Source organism: Maylandia zebra, linkage group LG15, assembly GCF_041146795.1.
Source record: "Maylandia zebra isolate NMK-2024a linkage group LG15, Mzebra_GT3a, whole genome shotgun sequence".
NCBI lineage: Eukaryota > Metazoa > Chordata > Actinopteri > Cichliformes > Cichlidae > Maylandia > Maylandia zebra.
In genome coordinates this window covers 4,611,921-4,634,481 of record NC_135181.1, presented here as the reverse complement: position 1 = coordinate 4,634,481, position 22,561 = coordinate 4,611,921, and the positions used below count along the sequence as shown (strand labels likewise).

The window sequence follows — 22,561 nt, the reverse complement described above, 5'->3', positions numbered from 1 at the left end:
CCCGCATCCTTTGTAATTTCCAGGCAGCAGTGCTTTGCTCACACAAACACAAACACATGCCCACACTGACACAAAGTATGACTGACAGTGTTTTATAAATGAGACGCATTGCTGCTTCGTGTTTACGATAACAGCGAGGAACATGAGCTGACAACCAAAATAACTATTGATTTATGAATGAAGGACCGTAGCGCTGTTTTTTTCTCCTGAGACGCATCAGTTTGAGTTGATATTGTTTAGAATATAATCATTAATGAGAAAAATTCACAGCACTAAGAGGGGAGTGGTATGTCCCAAGTGTCATTATTCATTTTAACCGACTGACAGAGCTTGACCTTATTACCATTCAGGCCAGACCTAACCTTGTCCTGTCTAAGCTTGGCTCAAATTCACAGCAGCAACACACTGAGGACTCTGTTCAGAAGCATGCTGGCCCAGTTTCACCGCTCACTGTGACATGGCTTTGGATTTGATGATGCCTTTCCGTATACTCGCAAGCTTTTTTCTCTGCCTAAGAGGGATCCTCCTCCCCCAGCTGATGCCCACATAAACGGAGAGGACTGAGGGGATTTCCTGATGTGTGCAGGGGTACATGTAGGTCCGTGTGTGTGTGCGTGACTGTGACACACTTTGCCTTTGCTCGTCCAATGTCCTAGCTAGGTGTCCTGATTAAGTTTGTCTGAGGAAATGTGGGCAAAAAAAAAAGCAGGAAGATATACATGGTGGTCACATACATGCAAGTGCATACAAAGATATATGGAAGCAATGAATTTGCTTGTGGCTGTAACTGAGCATTTATTGGTTATAATTTAACTTTAAAATAGTTTTTATTTAAGAAAGCTTTTAAATGATCTATTTATATTTCCTAGCTCACATTTTTTCTGTTTTTTTATTTGTGGTGGTGTTTTGCATCCTCCTTGTACAGCTCCAAACTGGGTCCTGAGCCAGTACAGGCAGAATAACCTAGCAGGAATGCTTCTTAAGTCACATACAGTGGGGCAAAAAAGTATTTAGTCAGCCACCGATTATGCAAGTTCCCCCACTTAAAATGATGACAGAGGTCAGTAATTTGCACCAGAGGTACACTTCAACTGTGAGAGACAGAATGTGAAAAAAAATCCACATGGTAGGATTTGTAAAGAATTTATTCGTAAATCAGGGTGGAAAATAAGTATTTGGTCAATAACAAAAATACAACTCAATACTTTGTAACATAACCTTTGTTGGCAATAACAGAGGTCAAACGTTTACTATAGGTCTTTACCAGGTTTGCACACACAGTAGCTGGTATTTTGGCCCATTCCTCCATGCAGATCTTCTCGAGAGCAGTGATGTTTTGGGGCTGTCGCCGAGCAACACGGACTTTCAACTCCCGCCACAGATTTTCTATGGGGTTGAGGTCTGGAGACTGGCTAGGCCACTCCAGGACCTTCAAATGCTTCTTACGGAGCCACTCCTTTGTTGCCTCCTTTACGGATAAATTCTTTACAAATCCTACCATGTGAATTCATGGATTTTTTTTTTCACATTCTGTCTCTCACAGTTGAAGTGTACCTCTGGTGCAAATTACTGACCTCTGTCATCATTTTAAGTGGGGGAACTTGCACAATCGGTGGCTGACTAAATACTTTTTTGCCCCACTGTATACAATCAATCAATCGAAAAATATTAAACAACAATAACAGATTTCACACTACAGCCTGACCGATATGATCAGCCAATTTTAGCTATTTGTCGCTCTGTTGATATCAGTATGTATAATGGCCAAAAAATTAAAATGACAAAATTAAAGAAGAAATAGAAGAAACACCCTTCAACTATGTTTTGTGTGTTGATGTTGCACAGTTCGTCCATGAGGGGGCACTCTGCAACTGTTGGCAACACATGTTGCAATGATCCAAGCAGTTGGCCACAGTGTTAAAGAGTAAACAAATAACTGCACATAAAGAGATTTCCCAAACATTTGTTAAGTTTTGTTTGTCTGAAAGAAAATAAATTAGCTGATATATCGCCATATTGAGTTTTGAAATCACCACATGCCTGTATCAGTATTGGCCTTTAAAAGCCTATAATCGGTCGGGCTCTATTTCACACTGTAGTGAAAAAGTAAGAGATCTCACGTGGCTCGTGTAAATCCTCTTTTGCTGCAGCAGAGCCTCCATAGGACATTTCCTGTAGCTCATTAAAAGAGTTGCACAACTCCTCTTTACAACACTGTTTGAGCTTATTTATTTTTTTGGGACATCTTAATTGAAAATCTGTCTTTATGTTTTGCTACAGCATCTTTAGGCACTGGAATTGAGAACCGGTAATCAAAAGCTTCTAAGCTTATCATTTTCTTTTATCGGCACTTGTAGGTTTTTCTTACAGTGGGTTAGGGCATATAATAAAGCAATGATGTCATGTCGCAGTGGAGCTTCTGCACGCCTGAGTGACTGTATATGAAAGCAGCACTGTTCTCAGAGTCAGACAGATAAACAGTTATGCAGGCACACCCATTTTGACGCCTTTCCCCACTTTGTGCATTTCTAAAATTGGTTCTTACATAAACCAATTTTCTTTGGAATTATGGCTATTCTAAAACTTTTTTAGCATGTGCATAATTTTTTATAGTGTGCTACTTAAGACCCTCAGTGGGCGTGTTGCGGACAAGCAGTCGCCATGCCAAAGCATCTTAATGAGCCTGATCAATGTGGCCTGTCTACAGCTAGAACTGTGACTACACCAGTGATGATATAAACTGAGGTCTCTGTTCTGTGTGTATGTGTGTGCGCTTGTATTACTCATGGTGTGGGAATATAAATGTCTTTTTATTGTTGCACTGTGGACCCGTCTTGGATATTTTTGAGAAGCAAAAAAACAAAAAACAAAGGCAGCATAATATAAATCATTACATTTAGAGACTAAAACTTCATTTAAAGCTTGGTATTCTAAATGTATGAAAACAAAGACTCTGCTCCGTGTGTGGATGTGTGCATTTGTCCAACTAATGACTGAGCCGGGCACAGTCATTAAGGTCCAGGATGATAACAGGGCAGAGCAAATAATCTATGGTGGTATCAGCAGGGAACACTTACAAACAGATAGCTTAGCATTGGCTAAACTTTCATCACTTCACTGAGAATACTAAAAGCCTCTTATTTTTAATCAATTACTCAATCCAGGAAAGTGTCATATTTACCTCATCAAACCTGTCGAAAGAGGCGCCTTCCTGCATGAACTCAGGCAGGTGCTTCTCCCAGTTGAATTCGTAGGACTTTGTCATGGCTGCTCACAAGTCTGAGAAACAAACAAAAGAGGAGAAGACACACAAGGAAAGAGACAGACACAGACACAGAGTATGTTAGAAAAGGATGCTCGCTCTCCAGGGGCTCATCCAAAAATATCCTCTTGAGAGAGTGAGAACAACTTACATATATAACAACCAACCAATGAACAAGCTCCAAAGACAGAATTTAGGAAAAATATTGATTTGTCGTTTAGGATTTTTCAGAGATTTAAAGCACCCTCTCTGCTTTGGAGCTGCAATTAGCAGTGAAGCAGAGTAATGGCCTGTATTTGTATTAGAGATGGACCGATCCGATATTACGTATCGGTATCGGTCCGATACTGACCTAAATTACTGGATCGGATATCGGAGAAAAATAAAAAATGTAATCCGATCCATTAAATATCACGAAAGCACCTCGCAAAACTTGCAACACGCCGTAACTCGCCTCAGAACGTTAGCACGTCGGAGCAGTATGCATCACGTGATAGAGCGGCTGTGGCATGCAGGACCTGTCGTGGTCTGGATAGCATTTGGAGCTTCGCTAGCAACCCGGCATTTCATCTCCGACAAAGTTATCCCCGAGAGAAGTAAAGCAAGTGTGTAAGTCCATCTCTGAATGTTTGTAAAGCATTCCTGCGTTAAGCTTAACAAACGATATATGGAGCGACTGCCTCTTCCTGCTGCTACTTCAATCATGAAACTGCTCAATGATCAGCTGATCGGCTTTTCTGTCACGAGTCCGTCTCTCTTGTTTGTTTTTGGCCCACTTTGCACCAGAAAGAGGAAACCAGCGGCTGAACAACAGCAGCACGTTTAAGCTTGATCAGCTGTTGTTAGAATGTATTTAATATTAGTTTCTACACCAGGATCTTTTTCTACGTAGCTGACGCTGGTAACTGTGCAGGGGCGGATCTAGCAAAGTTTAGCCAGGGGGGCCGATAGGGCATTAACAGGGAAAAGGGGGCACAAAGACATACTTTTCTTTCTTATTCTCATTTAAAATGTCTAGCTTTTAATAAATAATTATCTGACACCCAAAGTTTTAATTTGATGCAAAATGAATAGAAGTCCATTACTGTATATAGTAACTATTAAGTCTAATATATATACCCTAGTAAGCTATAGTACTTTTTCCTTTGGGAAGGTACCATCTGTGCAGTCTGCAATTTTGTTGAGGAAAGATGTTGAATCTATTTAATATTTTAATATATTGAAAAATAATTGATTTCTGTGCATTTTTTTTCACACTGCATCAAATTAAGGTTGATTACGTTGATTGAGCATCATGAAGTGGAGCGTGAGGGGTGGTTCCCTATTTTTTATTTTTTTATTTTTGTTGTTGCTGGGAGTTGGAACCCTATTAGTTAGGTTGCTTAATATTTACGCTAAGTACTCTTTAAAATACCAGAATAGGGAGGACGGTGTAGGTTTAAGTTTATTAGATTGATCAGTATTGCTGAACTATGAAATATATTTTTTTGCATACAGGTATAACAGAATAGCTTTAGTGTAGTTGTTGTTTTAAACTTGAGTATGAACTTATACAAAATGCAGCAAGATATTTAAAAAAAACAGTTTTGTTGAAACACACTATATCGGATTCATATCGGTATCGGCAGATATCCAAATTTATGATATCGGTATCGGTATCGGACATAAAAAAGTGGTATCGTGCCATCTCTAATTTGTATAGCGCTTAACTAGTCCCTAAGGACCCCAAAGCGCTTTACACATTCAGTCATCCACACACACATTCACACACTGGTGATGGCAAGCTACATGTAGCCACAGCCACCCTGGGGCGCACTGACAGAGGCGAGGCTGCCGAACACTGGCGCCACCGGGCCCTCTGACCACCACCAGTAGGCAACGGGTGAAGTGTCTTGCCCAAGGACACAACGACCGAGAGTGTCCAAGCCGGGGCTCGAACCGGCAACCTTCCGATTACAAGATGAACTCCCAACTCTTGAGCCACGATCGCCCGTAAAGAGTAAAATAAAGAGTAAATAGAACAAGCAAAAGGAATATGGGCAAATGACATCAGAGGACAACCGCTGCGTGGGACCAAGCAGGAACCTCCAGGGCTGAAAAATGAAGTCCATGGCAAAGTGCCTAAAGCTGCAGTACCTTAACTGTCCACTTGAGACAATCTCAAAGAGTGAGTTAAAAAACAACAACAGCTGTACAGAAAATGAGTTTGTCTGTTTTTTTAATTCACCCATTCGCGGTTGTTTTTTGGGGGGTTGTAGCTGCTTTGACTGTCGAGGTTGCCAACACAGGCGTCTTTAGCTAAGCTTCACGTCAGCTAACTGGAATCAACTGTGTAGTGTTGGTACCTATTTAGAACATTTTTAATAGACCTACCTGATAAAATGGAGCTTTTAAATTGTAATAACAGCCCATCCAAGCTATGTGATTCAGATAATATGCATTTTTTTTTTTATGTGTTAAATAAGCACATATGTAAATCTGCACAATAATGTACATAGAGCCTACTGGGTCACCTTGCTAACCAAGCTTGCTATTATTTGCTAATAACAAAGAACTCATCCTCACGTCCAACTATCATCGCTTCTGGATTCCAAAAACAACCATAATGTTATAAATTAATCCTATAAATGGGACTATGGGTGGGACTGAGCAACACAAATTGAGCATATCACAGAGATAAAAAGTATGCGAGAAAGGAATTTCCTCCTCCTGCTTTTATCTAGGACCCTGAAACAAAACGGATGGGCACTGCACTCCTCTCCAAATACTAGAGAGTCAGGCTTCATTCATGTGACACACCTGCACGTGTATCATCACGTAAGACATCCAGCTCAGGGAGGGGAGGAGGTAATTGTAATATTGCTGATGACACCACCCAAATATAGGCTCCACCTACGTCAAGCTCAAATGTGTCAAGCAAAAGTGAGAGGGAGAAGTGCACTTGAGAACGTGACACACTATGTATAGCCTAAGAGCTCAGCCGGTATTAAGTCATTATGGGAATACTCTGCGGAGATTTGATTTTCATCCACCAATCTTTTAGCCTGCTGCGCTACAGAATATTTTCTACTATACAGAAAATTAAACGCATATACACAAAGTGGAAACTGGATGCTGATGGATGAGATGAGAAATAGGGGAACTGAGGAAGGATAATGGGGGAAGAAATATGGACAGAGAGTCAGCGTGAAAGATGTGAAGGCACAGGGAAAAGTGAAAGGCAGAAATAAAATAATAAAATCAGTGCACTAAAAGTAAGAGCCTGATATACACCCACTGAGAGGCAGAAAGATGTGATCTGAGAGATGAGGAGAGAGTGGCATGAGAAGCATAGAGATGAAACAGAACAGTGGTGGGCAGAGAGACACAGAACAGTGACACAGCTGTGAGTGACAGAGGCTGGGGGATCAGAGTGGTGAGTACAGCAGACGGGGGGTGTCTGCTTTTGATGTGGGGAACGCAGATCAGACACATCATCAGCAGGGGTTACAGAAGACTACCGGCTGGGCGGGCTACAGTCCACCCCTGCCATGACAAGTGCAGATGATGCAAGGCTTCTGGGATGTTTGAATGCTGTCATTTTGAAAGTACAATGGTTCAATCTCACTGCTGCTGGCAGGTTCAGCAAAAGACACCATAGCTGAACAGAGACAGTGGATAACAACTTTGAAAAACAAGCTACTGCACTTTCATTTATGCAAATTAAGCCAATTTGGTCTGCTGTGCTGTATATCACACAGCTAAAGGAGGTATAGTATCCAGGTCAATACATCTACTTATTTACAAAAAAAGGAGCCAACCGTGAAACCAAGTCCTCCACCATCTGTGTTGGCCAAAAGTAGAGTTTACTACAGAAGTTTACTCATCAAACAAGGGAAGCACGGAAATGTTATACACTGTAAAACAGATTCAAAATCATTCATATAGGACATTTCACATCTCTAATTTGGACTAATTGGACTGTGCTTTCCTGTCTGACGATAGCCTAGATCTCGCTACACTCAACAGTATGCATTAGATAACATTTTCCTCAGCGGGATGAAATCTGTCCAATAGCAGTGCAGCAGTTGAGGTCCTATAAGGCCACGCCAGTGCGCACGCTGGGCCTCTGAGCTTCTAGAAGTGTGAGTGTGCACGTGAGGAGCTATGGGAAGCTAGCGGAAGTCGGTGAGGTCCGAGCCCCCTATCCAACCCCTGACAGAGAGATAATTACGATAGATGGGAGCCCCGTGAGGAACACTGTTCCCAGCCTCCTCTTCTAAAATGGCAGCTAGGGTAACACCCAGCGGTCCCACACCTCATAAACTAAAATTAGGCTACAGCTACATCAGTCAGCCAGTGGTGGAAGGGTTGACTGGGGACATGCTCCAATGGACACGAGTGAACAACAGACAGAGAGCAGCATGTGTCATGGCTGTAACAATAATCACAAAACCAATAATAACAACGACAGGTATTAACTGAGGACTAAAACTTTAACAACAACTTAGCTGAACTGCAGGAAACTGAAAGAGGAAACATAATAAGATGTGTTCTGTTTGATCTTTCAACACATCATCATCTGATGTTTTTGCTGATACTGTTGTGAGGATTCACTGTCAGTCTTACTGCATTCATGTCAGACAAAAAGTATTTCAGTTTCCAGATTTTTATTTTCTTATTTCATGTCATCGTTTTCTTTTCTAGCTGCCAGCTGAGGAAAAGAATGGTTTCCTTGTGTCATTATCAAGGTTGTCAGATTTAGAGGATATACTGTATCTACCTGTGTTGTGCGTGTGCCTTATATGGCTTTATATCTTGCGGGCCCGTGGAACTGAGGGACGGCAGTTTTTGGTTTACCGGATGCTGAGCCCTCCTGCTGTTGCCATGACATTAAAGAGCAAGTGGAAGGTGCTCGTCTATTTAAGGAATGGTACGTGCAGATTAAATAATAGCAGTCTTTTGCTTATCAGACATCTTTTCAGGTATCAGCTATCAGGGAAAAAAATATATCCCACCACAGATGTTGCTTAAGAGTTATGTAGATTGCCGCGCAGTTCTGAGAAAAGATTTCATTAAAACTAAGTAGAAACAGCTGGGCAAGTGTGTGTGTGCCCGTCAAGGTCAAGACACAGTTATGCGCTTCAAGTTGTAGTTATCACATTTTTTTAAAAAGCAGATTTGAAAACCAGGTGCTTGGGAAACCCTCCCCCCCCAGAAAGGCAGTGTTTGTCAGAAATATTACTGTAACAGGTGCAAAACATCAGCTTCTCAGCTTCACATGACTGGAAACCACCATCTGTTCTATAAGAACAAGGGAGGCTTAAGTAATTAAAAAGTAATCAATAACAAAAACAGCCTTAATTCAATTAATTTCTCATTTTCTGCACACATAGCGTACACACCCACTATTTAGACGACCTGATGATACAGACCTGTTTTAAGTATGTGAGATGAAAGTGAGTGAGAATGGTTGTCTGGTTCTCTGCAAAACACTGGTCATTTATCCAGGGTGTACCTTGTCGTTTACCCTATGATAGCTAGAATAAGCTCCAGACCAACCATGACCCTGAATTGGACGAGTGGATGGATGCTTGACACTTTCAAATTGAGAGCCAAACTGTTAATACAGGGGAAAAGTCTGTTGAAAGGGAATTTTCACAGTAAGAGCTGTGCATCACTTATTAAACCACAAGATCCAATGTGCACACTTGAATTATAATATGTTCAGTTGCCTAAGATTTTTGGAAGTTAGGAGTGTCAGGAGAATGAAATTTGTTTAAACTTAAACGAGAATGCAAACACTGTAACATATATTTCAATTTCTGCTTCCATTCCACACCCACGCTGTTCGCTTGGTGTCCTTGTGAAAGTCAAACACTGTAACACTGACGTCTGGCATGATAGTGGAATATGGTTTGTATTTTTCCAAAGCTTGGCCTATGTACAAATCTACATTCGTAAATACAGTTCTATTATGGACTCGCTGTGGCATCCTGGTCTCTAATCTATACAGTAAATATCACAGAGTGATATCATGTCCCCTTATGTATTCATCCAGCATATTTATCTTGTCTTGCGGCTTTGAGACTGAAAATGATGGCATGCATGCTTTTTTGCACAGTCTTGGAAGCATTTTGGATCTGGCAGTACACCCTAGTGTTACTTTGATTGGGAAAAAATAAACGCATACAGGAAGCCTACATAGAGAAGGCCACAAAAATCTAATGTAAATTCCATCATTAGAGGGTGAATGTGAGGGTCCGTGCAGACATCTGCAAGATTTGTTATCACCATGCAGACACCACACTGCAAGAACAGCTACTCCTCAATGGTGTCTGCAGCCATCGTGTGTGCATCTCACGCCGCCTCTCCTTTAACAATACCATCAATTTTCCTCTTTCACTATCAGGGTCATCACTGCCCTTGAGGCTGAACCCATCTTAGGACACACATATCTAACCACTCACCTGGACTGACTCACTGGAAAACAAATCCCCTGAGACTGAGAACAATTTTCTTCCTGCACATTTTGCTCAAATCCCAGTATTACCAAAAGCCAGAGTGAACCTTCATCAGTTTAATAGGACTGACAATCACTTCCAAAGACTATAACACAAAAAGCATCCTTGTAACAACACAATAGGCTTCACATTCTCAGGACAATATAATCAACTTGCTAATTCTTGTTAATGTTTTTTTTAAGTACAGTAAAGCATACAGTATTGATTGCAATACTGCAATGATAATATGTAATTCAATAATATAATGAAAACGCATTACAGTCACTCAAACATTCACAACTCTGACACTTTTCCATCTATTTATTCTCTCTGTTAGCTCTGAGTCAACACAAACAGGGTTTTTTTAGCTCATCACACAGAGCACAATGCAAACACAGGAAGGGGCAGCAGTCAAATGTCACATGTTCTGATGATGCTTTTGTAGTCTTTGGAATATGAAGTCTTCACCAAATTATATATGTGTGTACAACATGTTGCAAACAAGTTAAAGTATTCTGTTGCTGAGGATGAAGAATACTGACAGCAATTCCTGTGCCTCATGTTCAAGGCTACCTCTACATGTTTCAATACAGCCGACGAGTTTGAGGTGTGCACAAACACTGAGGTCTGGCAAATTATTTTACAGCAGCCGGGTGTTTGGAGCTCATCATTTAGTAACAGTACCCACAGAGCCACTGTTCAGATTCAATTCCCAATAAGAAATGCATGCCTTTCCTTTCACTGCGTGAAAATCCCATTTCATTTTACCTTGAAGCATTTGCACCACATTTGCAGGATAACACACAAATGAATGCAGAAAAATACAAAAATATCATATTGCTGCTGTACTTGTACTAGAACAAGAAAATAGAGTGTACGCATATTAAATACATATAAAGAGTAAAAATTATATAAAAATAGAATAAAAGAGCAAGAAAAATGACTCTCAGCTAAATTGGCTTGATCATAACAAACAAACAAAAAAAACAAAACAAACATCTGCGTTATGGTGGCCGATCACCAACCAGAGCATAGAGAAAAAGAAGAGCATTATTCAAACACTGGGAACAAACTGCAACAGGCTGCTGCTATGAGGCATCTGTGTTAGAGATGAAGTCTGTAACGTTCACTCAATATCACAGCCAGGCAATATTCTGGTGGTGGTAGGTTTGTTTAATCGCATTACCATGAGGACCATCAGATTGATTCGCGCTCATGTTTGCTCAGAGTTTTCTGCACGCATCAGGCATGATGTGCTCACGCCGCGAGGAGCAGGGCAATATCATACAAGTGTGACTGTTTACACTGGATAGAAGCAGTCTTTTTATTCAATGAGAGCCCTGAAAGGAGCTTGTGGTTTTATTACACCAACAAGACCTCTTTTCTTTGAGCAAAAAGCTTGTAGGAGTGAAATGTTAATAAGCCTGTGTCCACTTTTACATTTCCTTAACAATCAGTGATACGGAGGGGGCAGTGTTTACTAAGGAACCATGCTACCACAAAAAAAGAGTGAGATGTGGTGTGCTTGTTCTAGCTTGTGTATAAAATGTGTAAGATCTCTGATTTCACAGGCTATCGCACCTTAGCGTGTCCAAGTGCAGCTCTGCACAAAGACTGGCATGCAGGGGGCAAGCTGAGCAAGGAGAATCAACGGCTGATGAAAGAGTGAGTAAAGGAGTGAATGGAAAACTGAATGGTGCAACCTGCCGCTAATCACAAGTGAAATTCCCTTTTTACTCATTTCAATTGATCCACATTTGGATTCCTCTTTGCTCAATGAGTGAGTGCTAACTGAGGCTTCTGCTGCCTCACCGCCTGCGTGCGTGACTTCATGTGTGTGTGCCTGTGTTTGACTAGGCTTGTTTGACTTTTTAAGTAAGTAGTGTCAATGTGTCTGTCGCCGCATGAGTGTTTAAGTTTGTTTTTTTTAAACCCACTTAGTCCTCTTAGCCTGAAGAATTGCTAACAGGAAAGTACTGTTTAAAAGACCCTTTAGAAGACACTGTTATCTCACAGGTTAACTCACTTTAGAGTATCCAGACTGTGTTGGATAAACTGTGCATTCAAAAAAAAAAAAAGAAAAAAAAAAAAAAAAGCTCTTCCTCCTTTCTTTAATAACATACAGAGAAATAACCAACAAATGGCCTCTCTTTAAGGCATTACAGGCTTCATACATACTTCATTAAACATAAGTGGATTGCACATTTTAAATAAACCACAGATGGATTTCTTGAAAATGAAGGTTTGTTTTCGTCCCCTGACTCATCATTAAAGTCGAGAACTGTTGCACGCTGCCACTAAATTACAGCCACAGATACAGGATGCTCTCGAATAAGATCTAGAACTGACACACGGCTCCTGTGGTACAAGCAATCAGTGGACTGTGTTTGAGACCAAGGTAGCTCAGTGATAACAGTGTTATCACAATGAACTGTGGAGAAACTATACAGTGGCTTTCAGTGTGTGTACTAAAATACTGAGTGTAGTTCTCCTGTCAACCACAACCAGTTGCAGCAGGGGCTGGCCCCTCCTGAGTCGGATCTGGTGGAGACTTCTTTCTGTTAAAAGGGAGTTTTTCCTTCCCACTGTTGCAAAGTGTTTGATCATAGGGGGTTGTTTGGTCATTAGAGTTTTCTCTTCATTATTCTCTTGAGCTTACAATATAAACACTTTGAAGCAATTTTTGTTGTCATTTGGTACTATATAAATGAAACTAAACTGGATGTGATAGTGAAAACTGATGTCAATTTTAGGAAATTTAGGGTCATAAACACTGACTGTGGTAATAACTAGTAACATAGACTTATTGTTACTAGTAACATACATTTATTGTTACTAGGCTGAGAAAAACATTGATGCCTCTGGTATATTTTCAATACATTCTGGTAGGGCTGTTCGATATAACGATATATATCGAGTGACAATATAAAAACATCTATCGTTTCATTTTACTCTATCGTTTGTTTCGTAGTGTGGCAAAATATAATGTTTACGGCAATATTTTTTCATCGTTTGATGGTCATTGTAGTGGTTATATTCATTTGTTAAAGTTCTCTCTTTCTCTTATATTTAATATGACCACGCTATGGATGGACAAGCAACTGTTTTTACGCGTTGCTGTTAGCAACCACGACGGTAAAACAATGGCGTGGCTCCGCCGTCTGCTTGTTTGTTTTGCATATTAACCTTTCACAATAAAGCTCAAGATCCTGTTGAGACTTTTCAAAATAAACTAAATCCCGTGAAAGAGTATGCAGTGTTTACTAGGGGTGCAACGATACACAAAATTCACAGTTCGGTTCGGTTCGATACTTTGGTGTCACGGTTTGATATTTTTCGATACAATCTGATCGAGAAATCACTCATCTTTGGAAAAGAGAGTTTATTACAGAGAAATGGCTCTTTCCAAAATAAAAGCTATACTATACACTTCTTCTGGGGTATACTCTCAGCAGCATATTAAACATATCAGGTCCCCATAAGGAGAATCATGTGCTAACGGCTGTCTAAATGACTCCTGTAAAGTTTGTAGCATGCGTGCTTGTTGTTTTTGTCTGCTTCCACTTGTCTTTGCACTAGGATGATGTCGGTGTAAATGTGCAGTCATATTCATTGTGTTCCCACTAGTGCTGTCAGCGTTAATCTGAAATTATGTTAACGCCACAACACGGCAAATCTCTGTTAACGAGCTACCGCGGATCCATGTGGATTGAGCATTGCGTGGCACATCTGACATACTGTTTTACTTTTGTCCATGATGCGTTTACCTTCAGGGTCATACGTCACATGAAAACCAAAATAGTTCCAAAGGCCAGATCTGAATGAGGGTGGGGGAGGTTCAATTTGCCATGTTGCAACGAGCTTAGCTTCTGTCTTGCTAGCTTGTGCTGCGCTCAGTGGATCTGCGCTCGACAGTGCAGCCTAGGCGGAGTAGTCGAACGCAGATCCACTGAGCTCTCAACACAGACAGCATCGTCAGAAGAAAAGTTGATAAAATAAATTAAAAATTTTGTATTGTTCAATACATATGCGTACCGAACCGAAAGCACTGTATACGAGTATCGTTGCACCCCTAGTGTTTACAGATTAGAAGCAAAAAAAGAGGCGTTAGGTGCTAAAAAATAAACCTTAGACTCAAACGTTAGAACAGGCTTTTCCCTGCAGCACGCTGTGTAATACATATTCACACAGAAAACGGCGTCTGTTACAACTTATGTCTAAAAATGTATCGTTTCATGCATCGGCTAAAAGTCATAACTCCAGGTACAGGACGCCCAGCTGAAAACACTTCATGCAAGTCGAGCTGCCCGAGATTGACGGAATTTACAGAAAATTTTAATTTTTTGTGATTTATATCGTTATCGGGATGATAGAAGTCTTATATCGGGATATGAGATTTTGGTCATACAGCCCTACATTCTGGCATTCTATAATAAGTATAATATGCCCGTCATTATCATTTTAGTACTGTTCTGTGAGTTACACTTTGATTCCCACTCCTAGTTGTTTTTCTCTAAATCCAATGTGAGCCCAACCTTTCTAAAAAAAACAAAAACAAAAAAAAAACCCAAAAAAAAAAACCAAACAAACACAAACTGGTGGGGGCCACTGAGACTGCACACAAACGCGAGAATAAATGAACTCTCCAATGTCAAATTCCTGATATAGGGTTCTCTTGAGCAGTGCATATAAAAAACTGTAATCAACATTTGTTTCTCTGGGACTGTAGTAGGGCTGGGCGATATGACCCAAAATTCATATCTCGATATTTTTTAGCTGGATGGCGATATAAGATATATATCTCGATTTTTTTTTTAAGCCATAAAGTAAGAACAAAAAGAGAGTTCTTAGTCAAAGCTGTGTCCCAGATGTCACACAGGCACTTTTATTAACATACAGCACAGATGTACATGAAAAATTACTCAAAATTAAATTATGAGCATTCATTAAATAATAATGCTCCATAAATAAAAGAAAACAAGGTTGTTTTTGTGCTAAACAAAGAGCTCACAATTGTGCAGTCAAAATGTAAACTAAAAGACGCTGAGCGTAATAACAAAGACAGACAGATTTCACAGCTGCTCTGTTCCCAAGTTTTACTGTGTGACTGATAGCCTGGAGTTTGAAATCCGCTTCATAACCACCTCTCTTACAGGTGCCATTTATGGTCCTTATCCACACACAATACGGTAATATTATGTTGATGCACAGTACGTATCACTCCGCGAAGCTCCTCGGTAGCCGTAATGCGCCGACAATCTATCAAGCGGTGCAGCTCCGTAGCTTACCAAAGTCGTACTCAAACATTTTTGACAGATTGCTGAGCGCCGTGTACCACATAAAATCGGTTCGCGGCCATCAAGCACAACCAGAATTCATACATAAGGCGCGCTATCAACTTTTGAGAGAATGAAAGGATTTTAGGGTTAGCGCTGTTAGCTCGTTAGCATGTTTAGCTCATTAGCACGTTGACGCCGTCCAGCCCCACGCATGGGGCGATGCGCAGTAACTCGTTAACGGAGATTTGCCGTGTCCGTCTTGTCGCTGCCTGCATGTGAAGCGATGGGGGAGGAGGGGGAGTTGTCTTCAGTGAAGGCGAGGCGGAGTAACGTTGCGTAGAGACAAAAGTGGACGAAAGAGAGGCAAACTTGCGGCTCCACAACTATAATTATAACGTAACATAGACTATATCGATATAAAGGATATTGTCACATCTTATATCTCGTATAAAAATATATCGATATGTTTTAAAAACTCGATATATCGCCCAGCTCTAGACTGTAGCTAAAGAAGTATTATACTGTTGAAGGGAAGAATGTATTTTCCACACCAAATGACCCTCTTCTACCCATCTTCTTTGCCTTTTATAGTTGAGGATCACCCTGCTCACTCATGCATCTCAGTCCCTGGTTACATAATCAAACTTCAGCCTGTGATGGAAACTGGCTGTCTTTCAGTCACACACACTCACTACAACGCCCAACTGTGGTGCTACAGAGCACATGCACACACACACAGACACACACACATAATAACCACCACACTTTCCCACAACAAATACAAGCAGTAGGATCTCCCTCACTTTCAATGAGTAACTTCACTTTCCAGCGTTGTTCCATACTCAAAGCAGACTGATAAAGTTCTATATATAGCCATCATATTAACTCTCTTCCAAACTGAGTTACATGAAAAATGAACACACATCCTACTAGACTTAGCATCCACCTCGTAAATGGCAGCCCAAAGCCTTTGCCAAAGTGTGGATATCAGTATGTTTATGTGTGTGTGACAAAAAGAGTGCTAGAGTCTGTTGACCTCAGGGCCCATGACTACCCTCATTGAAGGAACACTGAGGCCTCTCAAAGGGAAATAAAGACAAGCAGGAGGGAGGGAAGGAAGGAATTGAGAGAAGGGCGAGGGTTGTCCCCGGGGTTATCAAGAATCTTTATCGCAGACATTTAAAGTACTGTTTGTTTGTCTGTGTGTGCATGTATGTGTGTTTGTGTGTCAGGGAGTCCCCTGAATGTGGTGAGGTCAAGGGGCCTGGCTGACACATTAGCACACTTAATCAAACCTTAAGACTGACACACGTGTCACTGGTCAAAGATTCTCTTGCCATCTGAAGACAGAAATTTAATAAGGAAGTTAACAGAAGCAGACAAATTACAAAAGACTTTCACATTACTTTGACGATCCATATTTCGGTGATGTTTTCAAGAAGCTCTGCAAAGGAAAAGTGCTAAGGTGAAAATAGAGTCCAAAAATATAACTAGAAATCCTCACTCTGTCTTTGCAGAGTGATGAATATGTGAAGCTGAAGCCCCCAAATGGAATATGGAAAAGACCATCTTTCAAGAGGTGATGCTGAGGAGATGGTATCCGTGTCGGGTTAATAATAGAAATATGACCGGAACACTGGCATTAAAGAGAGAAGACTGCATTTAATTTTAAAAAGGCATTAATGTAGAAGCATAGACAAAATATTTAACATGTAATTAAAATGCCATAGTTCTAATGACTACCTTTCATGCAATGTGCTGCTGGAAGTAACACTCAGAATGCTTTTGTCTCAACACAAGCATTAGGTTCACATTAATATAGAGCAGTGTCAGCCACTAATTGAATTAGTTATCGCTGAGGAGGTACTTTTGGGGATGATATGCATATTCTAATACAACTAGAGGCATTTGGGGACACAATCAGAATCAAACTCACAGCTTAGTCTTATCTTGGCGTAAATGGATTGCTGTATCACTCTGAGGTGATGGAGGTAGGAGCCTGTTAATTTGGGGATGAATGTTAGGTAACTGGCCTTTGCAGAGTGAAAATACCATATTATTCCAAAAATGACTGTTACGTCACAAAGTCACTGCTCAACTGTGCTGCATGTGTGTGTCTGCGCATGCACGTGTGTGTGTGTGACGGTCTCGTTTAGACCGGATTAGGAGGTCAGAGGTTCGCTCTGCCCTGTTACACACAGAATGCAGAGGGCCCTTCAAGACCAGGTTTCCCCAAATATGGTCAGGATTACTGAGGATACACATGCGTAGATAATATTCTGGGTGAACTACTAGAAGTGCTTGAGTGGCATCTGAATTTTATTTGAAAAAGATTTCCTTGTGCTCAGATAAACTCAAGCATCTTGGATTCATGATAAACTTTGAAACCAGTTTGTGGTGCTCCTGCAAAAACAACACCCTGCTGAGTTAGAGACCTTAACAGGATTAAAATGCTCCAAATTAAAGGATGCTCAAAAGAACAAATTTAATTTGGGAAGTGCCCTGTCACATCTGTTTGCCAAAGATGCACACCCTCCACCCACTGCCCTTACTCTGCTCCATCTTACAGGACAGAAAAATTAAGGATAACCAAGAGAGAACATGTGCAACGAAGAGAAGCTTTGAAGACTTGAGACGGCAAGAACTGGATAGAGAGGGGGGGGGGAGGGGGGGAGTGGGTTGCTCACAAATATGGGACTTCTCCTATTGCCCAAATATGTACCTATTAAAAGAGAATTTGTGCCCCGCTGAGCTGCCGAGGAGGCAGCCAGGAGAAAGGAGCAGTGGAAATAGAACATGTCCATATAGAGAGGGGAGCTGAGGAGAGAGGCAGCACGAAGGGGCAGGGGTTAAATGCTTCCCCAGAATTTGACCTTTCCACTGGCGTGAACTCAGTGAAAAAAAGCCCCCCCAAGTCCCTCCTGACTGACAGCCCAAGGGCCTACTGTGAGCATGATTGAGCAGAGACAGCTAAACTATTTCCCAAGAAAGCCCAGCTTCTAAATCAGCTCAATATGCAAGAATGATGTTTACAAATGTGTGAAAGCTCTAATGATGAGAGACTGAGACTTCTGCATGAACCTTGAAAACATGCAGCATTAGTCTTTCCCTGGCACTGACTGACAGGGGGAGAAAAAGAGAGAGAAAGACGTGAGACAGAAAAAGGAAAACCTGTCTCGACAAACAAACAGCCCACAGATGTTGCTCCTCTCTGACACGACTGGTCTCCCTAGCAACCCTGCTGGCCAGTAATAGCCTCTAGCTTGCCTGGCTGCAGCAGCGTCATGCAGACGCACACACAAATAGGCGCATTTCAGCCTCTGAATGGGATCCCAAAGGGTATTTTTAGAGACATGGGGACTCACTAGCCCACCCAACCCTCCCAGCCCTGAGGCAATACCAGAGAACACATCTCTAAACACAGACCATCTACCCCTATCATTAAAAGCCCCAGCCACACACATAAGCACAGTCATAAAAAACAGATCCACAGAGTCCCTCGATTCTAGTAAACAAGCCCTTTAACTGGTGATCGGAGATAACTGGGAATTACAAATTGAAGGCAACTTGTCCTGTCGACGCTTTCTTGGGTACATTGAAAAAGCTCTCCCTGAACTACCCGCTTTATATTACAATAAAAACTAATAATAAAATGTATTTTCATTTTCTGCAGAAATACACTGGAGCTTCTTCTAAACATTACCAGCCTGTTCACTGAGTGTTTTTCTTGAAAAATTCTTATAAGTGAGTGCTGGTATTCATACCAGTCACTTCCCACATTCAGATTCAACAGGTGGTGAATGCAAATTGGATTTTTACTGATTATTACAACAGAAAAAAAAAATGTTGCAACACCTGCCTCAGTGGGTGAAAGAAAATTACTCCTTGCTTGTCCTATACTTGCACCATCAGTGCATAACAAAGCTTAGTTTATTCTGCCACCCCAACTGAAGACATATTTTTAATTAAGATAAGATAAGATAACTCTTTATTATCATTATCAAATTATATCAGTAAGGAAGCTGACTAAATATTCACTGATAATTTATGGGACAGGGGTGGGATTAAATAAGTGTATACTTCTTCCCACTCCCTTTCAACATGTAAATTAATCAGAATGTTTTTTTGTATGTAATTTGTATAGTATATTTTTTTTTCTCTCATTTCTTTTCTAAATGTACTTGTATATTGTTCACATGTTGAAATAAATTACCAATCAATCAATCAATCAATCATTGCACAGTGATACATAGTACAATAGTACAATGAAATTGGAAAACTGTCGGCACTACATATAACACAACACGACCCGATACGACACATTACAACGCAACACAAACAACACAACACAGTATAATAACTTAGTAATAAAAAAGAAGAATAAGTGTATTTGTATTGCACACTGTTATTATTGCACATTAATTGTTATTGCACCTTATAAATATAAATATTATTATTGTTACTGTTTTTACCGTTGTTACCTCCCCCCCCAAAAAGTTCAGGGAGGTAGCCAGTCAGGTCAGCTATTTGCATCGATCAGGGCTATTGCCCTGTTGTAAAAGCTGTCCTTGAGTCTATTTGTTCGGGACCTCAGCAGCCTGAACCTCCTGCCAAACAGCAGCAGCTTAAACACCCGGTGTCCCGGGTGTGTACAGTCCCGTAGGATGCTGCGTGCCCTCTTGAGATAGTGAGTGCTGTACAGGTCCTTCAGGGAGGAAAGAGGATGTCCAATGATTTTTTGGGCCATGTTGATGACCCTCTGGAGAGCTCTTCTGTGTGCTGTGGTGCAGCTGGAGAACCACACACAATGCAATATGTCAGCACACTTTCAATGGAGCAGCGGTAGAAGACGGTCAGCAGCTCCTTCTTCAGGTCCATTTTTCTGAGGATTCTCCGAAAGTGGAGACGCTGTTGGGCCTTCTTTAAAAACCGCAGAGGTGTTAGAGCTCCATTGGAGGTCTGTGTCTATGTGCACACCCAGAAACTTGAAACTGGAGACCCTCTCCACACACTCGCCATTGATGCTGACAGGCAGCAGCTCGGACTTCCTCCTTCTGAAGTCAACTACCCGTTCTTTTGTCTTGGTGGTATTGAGGTCCAGGTTGTTATTTACACACCAATCTGACAGCCTCTGAACTTCAGCTCTGTACACTGTCTCATCTCCCCCAGAGATGAGCCCCACCACGGTGGTATCATCTGCAAACTTGATGACTGCGTTGTCTGGGTGGGTACTAACACCGTCATTATCTTTATTTAAAAGACTGTAATTATGTTTTCACCGTAATTAAACATATATCGATGTAATACACTCTAATCTATGCACTTATAATGATTTAAAGCTGTAAGGATAAGATTTCACCCTAAGTTTTAGGGGCATTGAGCAGCCACAGTGCAGCACCCACTCAAGCAACAGAAGGTATAACAATTAACCAGTTGATATTTTGTTAGCACAGCTGGTAACTTCACCTTGCAGGGAAATTGTTCAAATGGACACAAATAGTATAATTGAGTAAAATTGGTATTTGCAAAAAAATACTCTGTTTTATAATTAATTTTTAAAAATTATCTGAAAATGTGGAGCCATTTACAATATACCCATCAACAAAGGCAAAAATAATAATAATTCAGATAAACTAAACTTGTCCTTTTTTATGTTAGTCAAAGATGTATAATTTTTAAACTATGTGGAAGTCAACATTGTAACTCTGGAGTTTCTTTTTTTAAGTGGGTCTGGGGCATGGTAGTACAAGTAATGGTCAGTGGTTCAACCCTGAGCTGAAATGTTCTTAGGCAAGATACTGAACTCCAGATACCCCCTGATGCATTCAGTGGGTTTTCATTTGTGCAAAACAAAACAAAACAAAGTGTCTGTGGGTGCAGTGTTAGATGTGCTTGGGGTGTTAGGTGAGGGCAAAAAATAGTATTGTTAGATTATTTATACGGGTTGGCCAATACAATAAATAGCAGTTAGTCAATGGAGCAAAAAGGTTCTCGGTCTAAACTTGTCCAAAGACACGTTTGTCAGGTTAACTGGCGATTCTAAAGTGACTGCTGGTGTATGGTAACAGTAAATTACTGTCTCACTGTGTTAGCCTGTGAAAAATATTGATGACAGGATCTGACAGCGTGAGAGAGATGAGCTAACGGTAAAGGAGCTAAATGAAATTCATCAAACGACTATAAATGATCACAGGATGAATGTTAAACATCCGAGTCCGAGTTTTACTTGAAACAAAGAAGCTCTGAAGATGTTTTAAGTTATAAATTTCACTCACTTCTTGTCAAAAGGATTAAAAAGAGAGTAAAACCTCTGAAATGTATCCAGTGGTTGAAATTATGTTTTCCTGGATGGAAATGATGGTAAACTGGAAATTTCAAAAGTTGGATTTTTCACAATAATGCCTAGACAAAGACAAAAAAAGCAAATGTTGGTGTTTTTATCCACTTTTGAAAGATTGTTTCAGTTTGCTGCTGCACTGTGTTGTTTTTTCTTTGGTGTACACGCCAAATACAAAATTACCAAGTGTATGTCTCTTTGATCTGTGACACTTTAAAATCTGTTAAACTTTTTAGCAGAACTGTGTGAAATATCACTTAATAACTTGATGTTTTTCCCTATTCCGGCACATAATTTCCTCACGTTTCATTGACTGAGTCATTATTCACACAGATTTCTGGCTCAGTTAACTCACAACATTAAGTCTTGTCTGTTAGGCTAATCCTGCACTGTCTAACACACTTTGCTGAATTGAAAAGACAAATGACTACTAACTGTACTCAACATAAGTATGTATACTGTATACCTACCATGCTGTCATGTGCCATAAATATGTACATTCTTTACAGAAATGATGCTCTGTTTTGCAAAGGTTAAACCAATTTGTAGTTCAAGCTAGCAAGGGAGCTGATGATTACATAAAGGAATGAAAAACACTGAAAGCCTCTGTATTGTATATGTGGGAGGTGAATCTGAGAGTACTTACCAGGTGACAGACAGGGAGACAGAAAACTGAGGGGAGGGGAAACACTGGAAGATAGCAGTGGACCACTCTAGAAAGAGAGGGGGGAAAGCAAACGGGAGGGGGAGAGAAAAGAAATTTAGTCCAATTTGCAGATACGTGCTAACTTCATTATTCAGCTTCCTCTCATACACTTATAGTCATATTACAGATGATTGTGATGCCTTTAGGAAAGACACTGACAAAAGACAAAAAAAAAAAAAGATGTACACGAGCATGTTCCTGTTCACACATACACAACGCACACACTGGGGTGTAATCACCAGCTCCCCAGTAATGTTCCTCATCCTATTTGGCAAGTGCAGAATTTTAATCATTCCTCTGGCTTCTGCTAAATAAACTTTTAATGGAAGGCGCTTCCCGTAAGAAAGGCTGCCTCTGTCAGAGAGATTGGTGGAAATGAGCTGGCAAATTAGACAAACGGCACCACCTCCACATCTGCTCTGCAGCAGCTTCTGAGAGGCAGGTATGTCAGTGAAAATAAAACAGAGTCTGCTAAAAGCTTAAAACGTAAATGTA

General features: G+C 40.7%; 1 protein-coding gene across 3 annotated transcripts in view; it reads right to left on the bottom strand.

The window, feature by feature from the left end:
- The window catches only part of plcb4b (phospholipase C, beta 4b), a 73,996-nt gene that overhangs the window by 30,214 nt on the left and 21,221 nt on the right, over positions 1–22,561 (bottom strand). For 2 of the 3 annotated variants that reach the window (XM_004542148.2, XM_012916600.2), the window contains exons 3-4: positions 22,007–22,073; positions 3,182–3,279 (exon numbers count right to left, since the gene is read on the bottom strand). In XM_004542148.2, the coding sequence (XP_004542205.1) occupies positions 3,182–3,265 (84 nt within the window). In that variant the 5' untranslated portion in view covers positions 3,266–3,279; positions 22,007–22,073. The remainder of the gene's footprint in view (positions 1–3,181; positions 3,280–22,006; positions 22,074–22,561) is intronic. The other variant, XM_076873721.1, reaches the window with a different exon arrangement.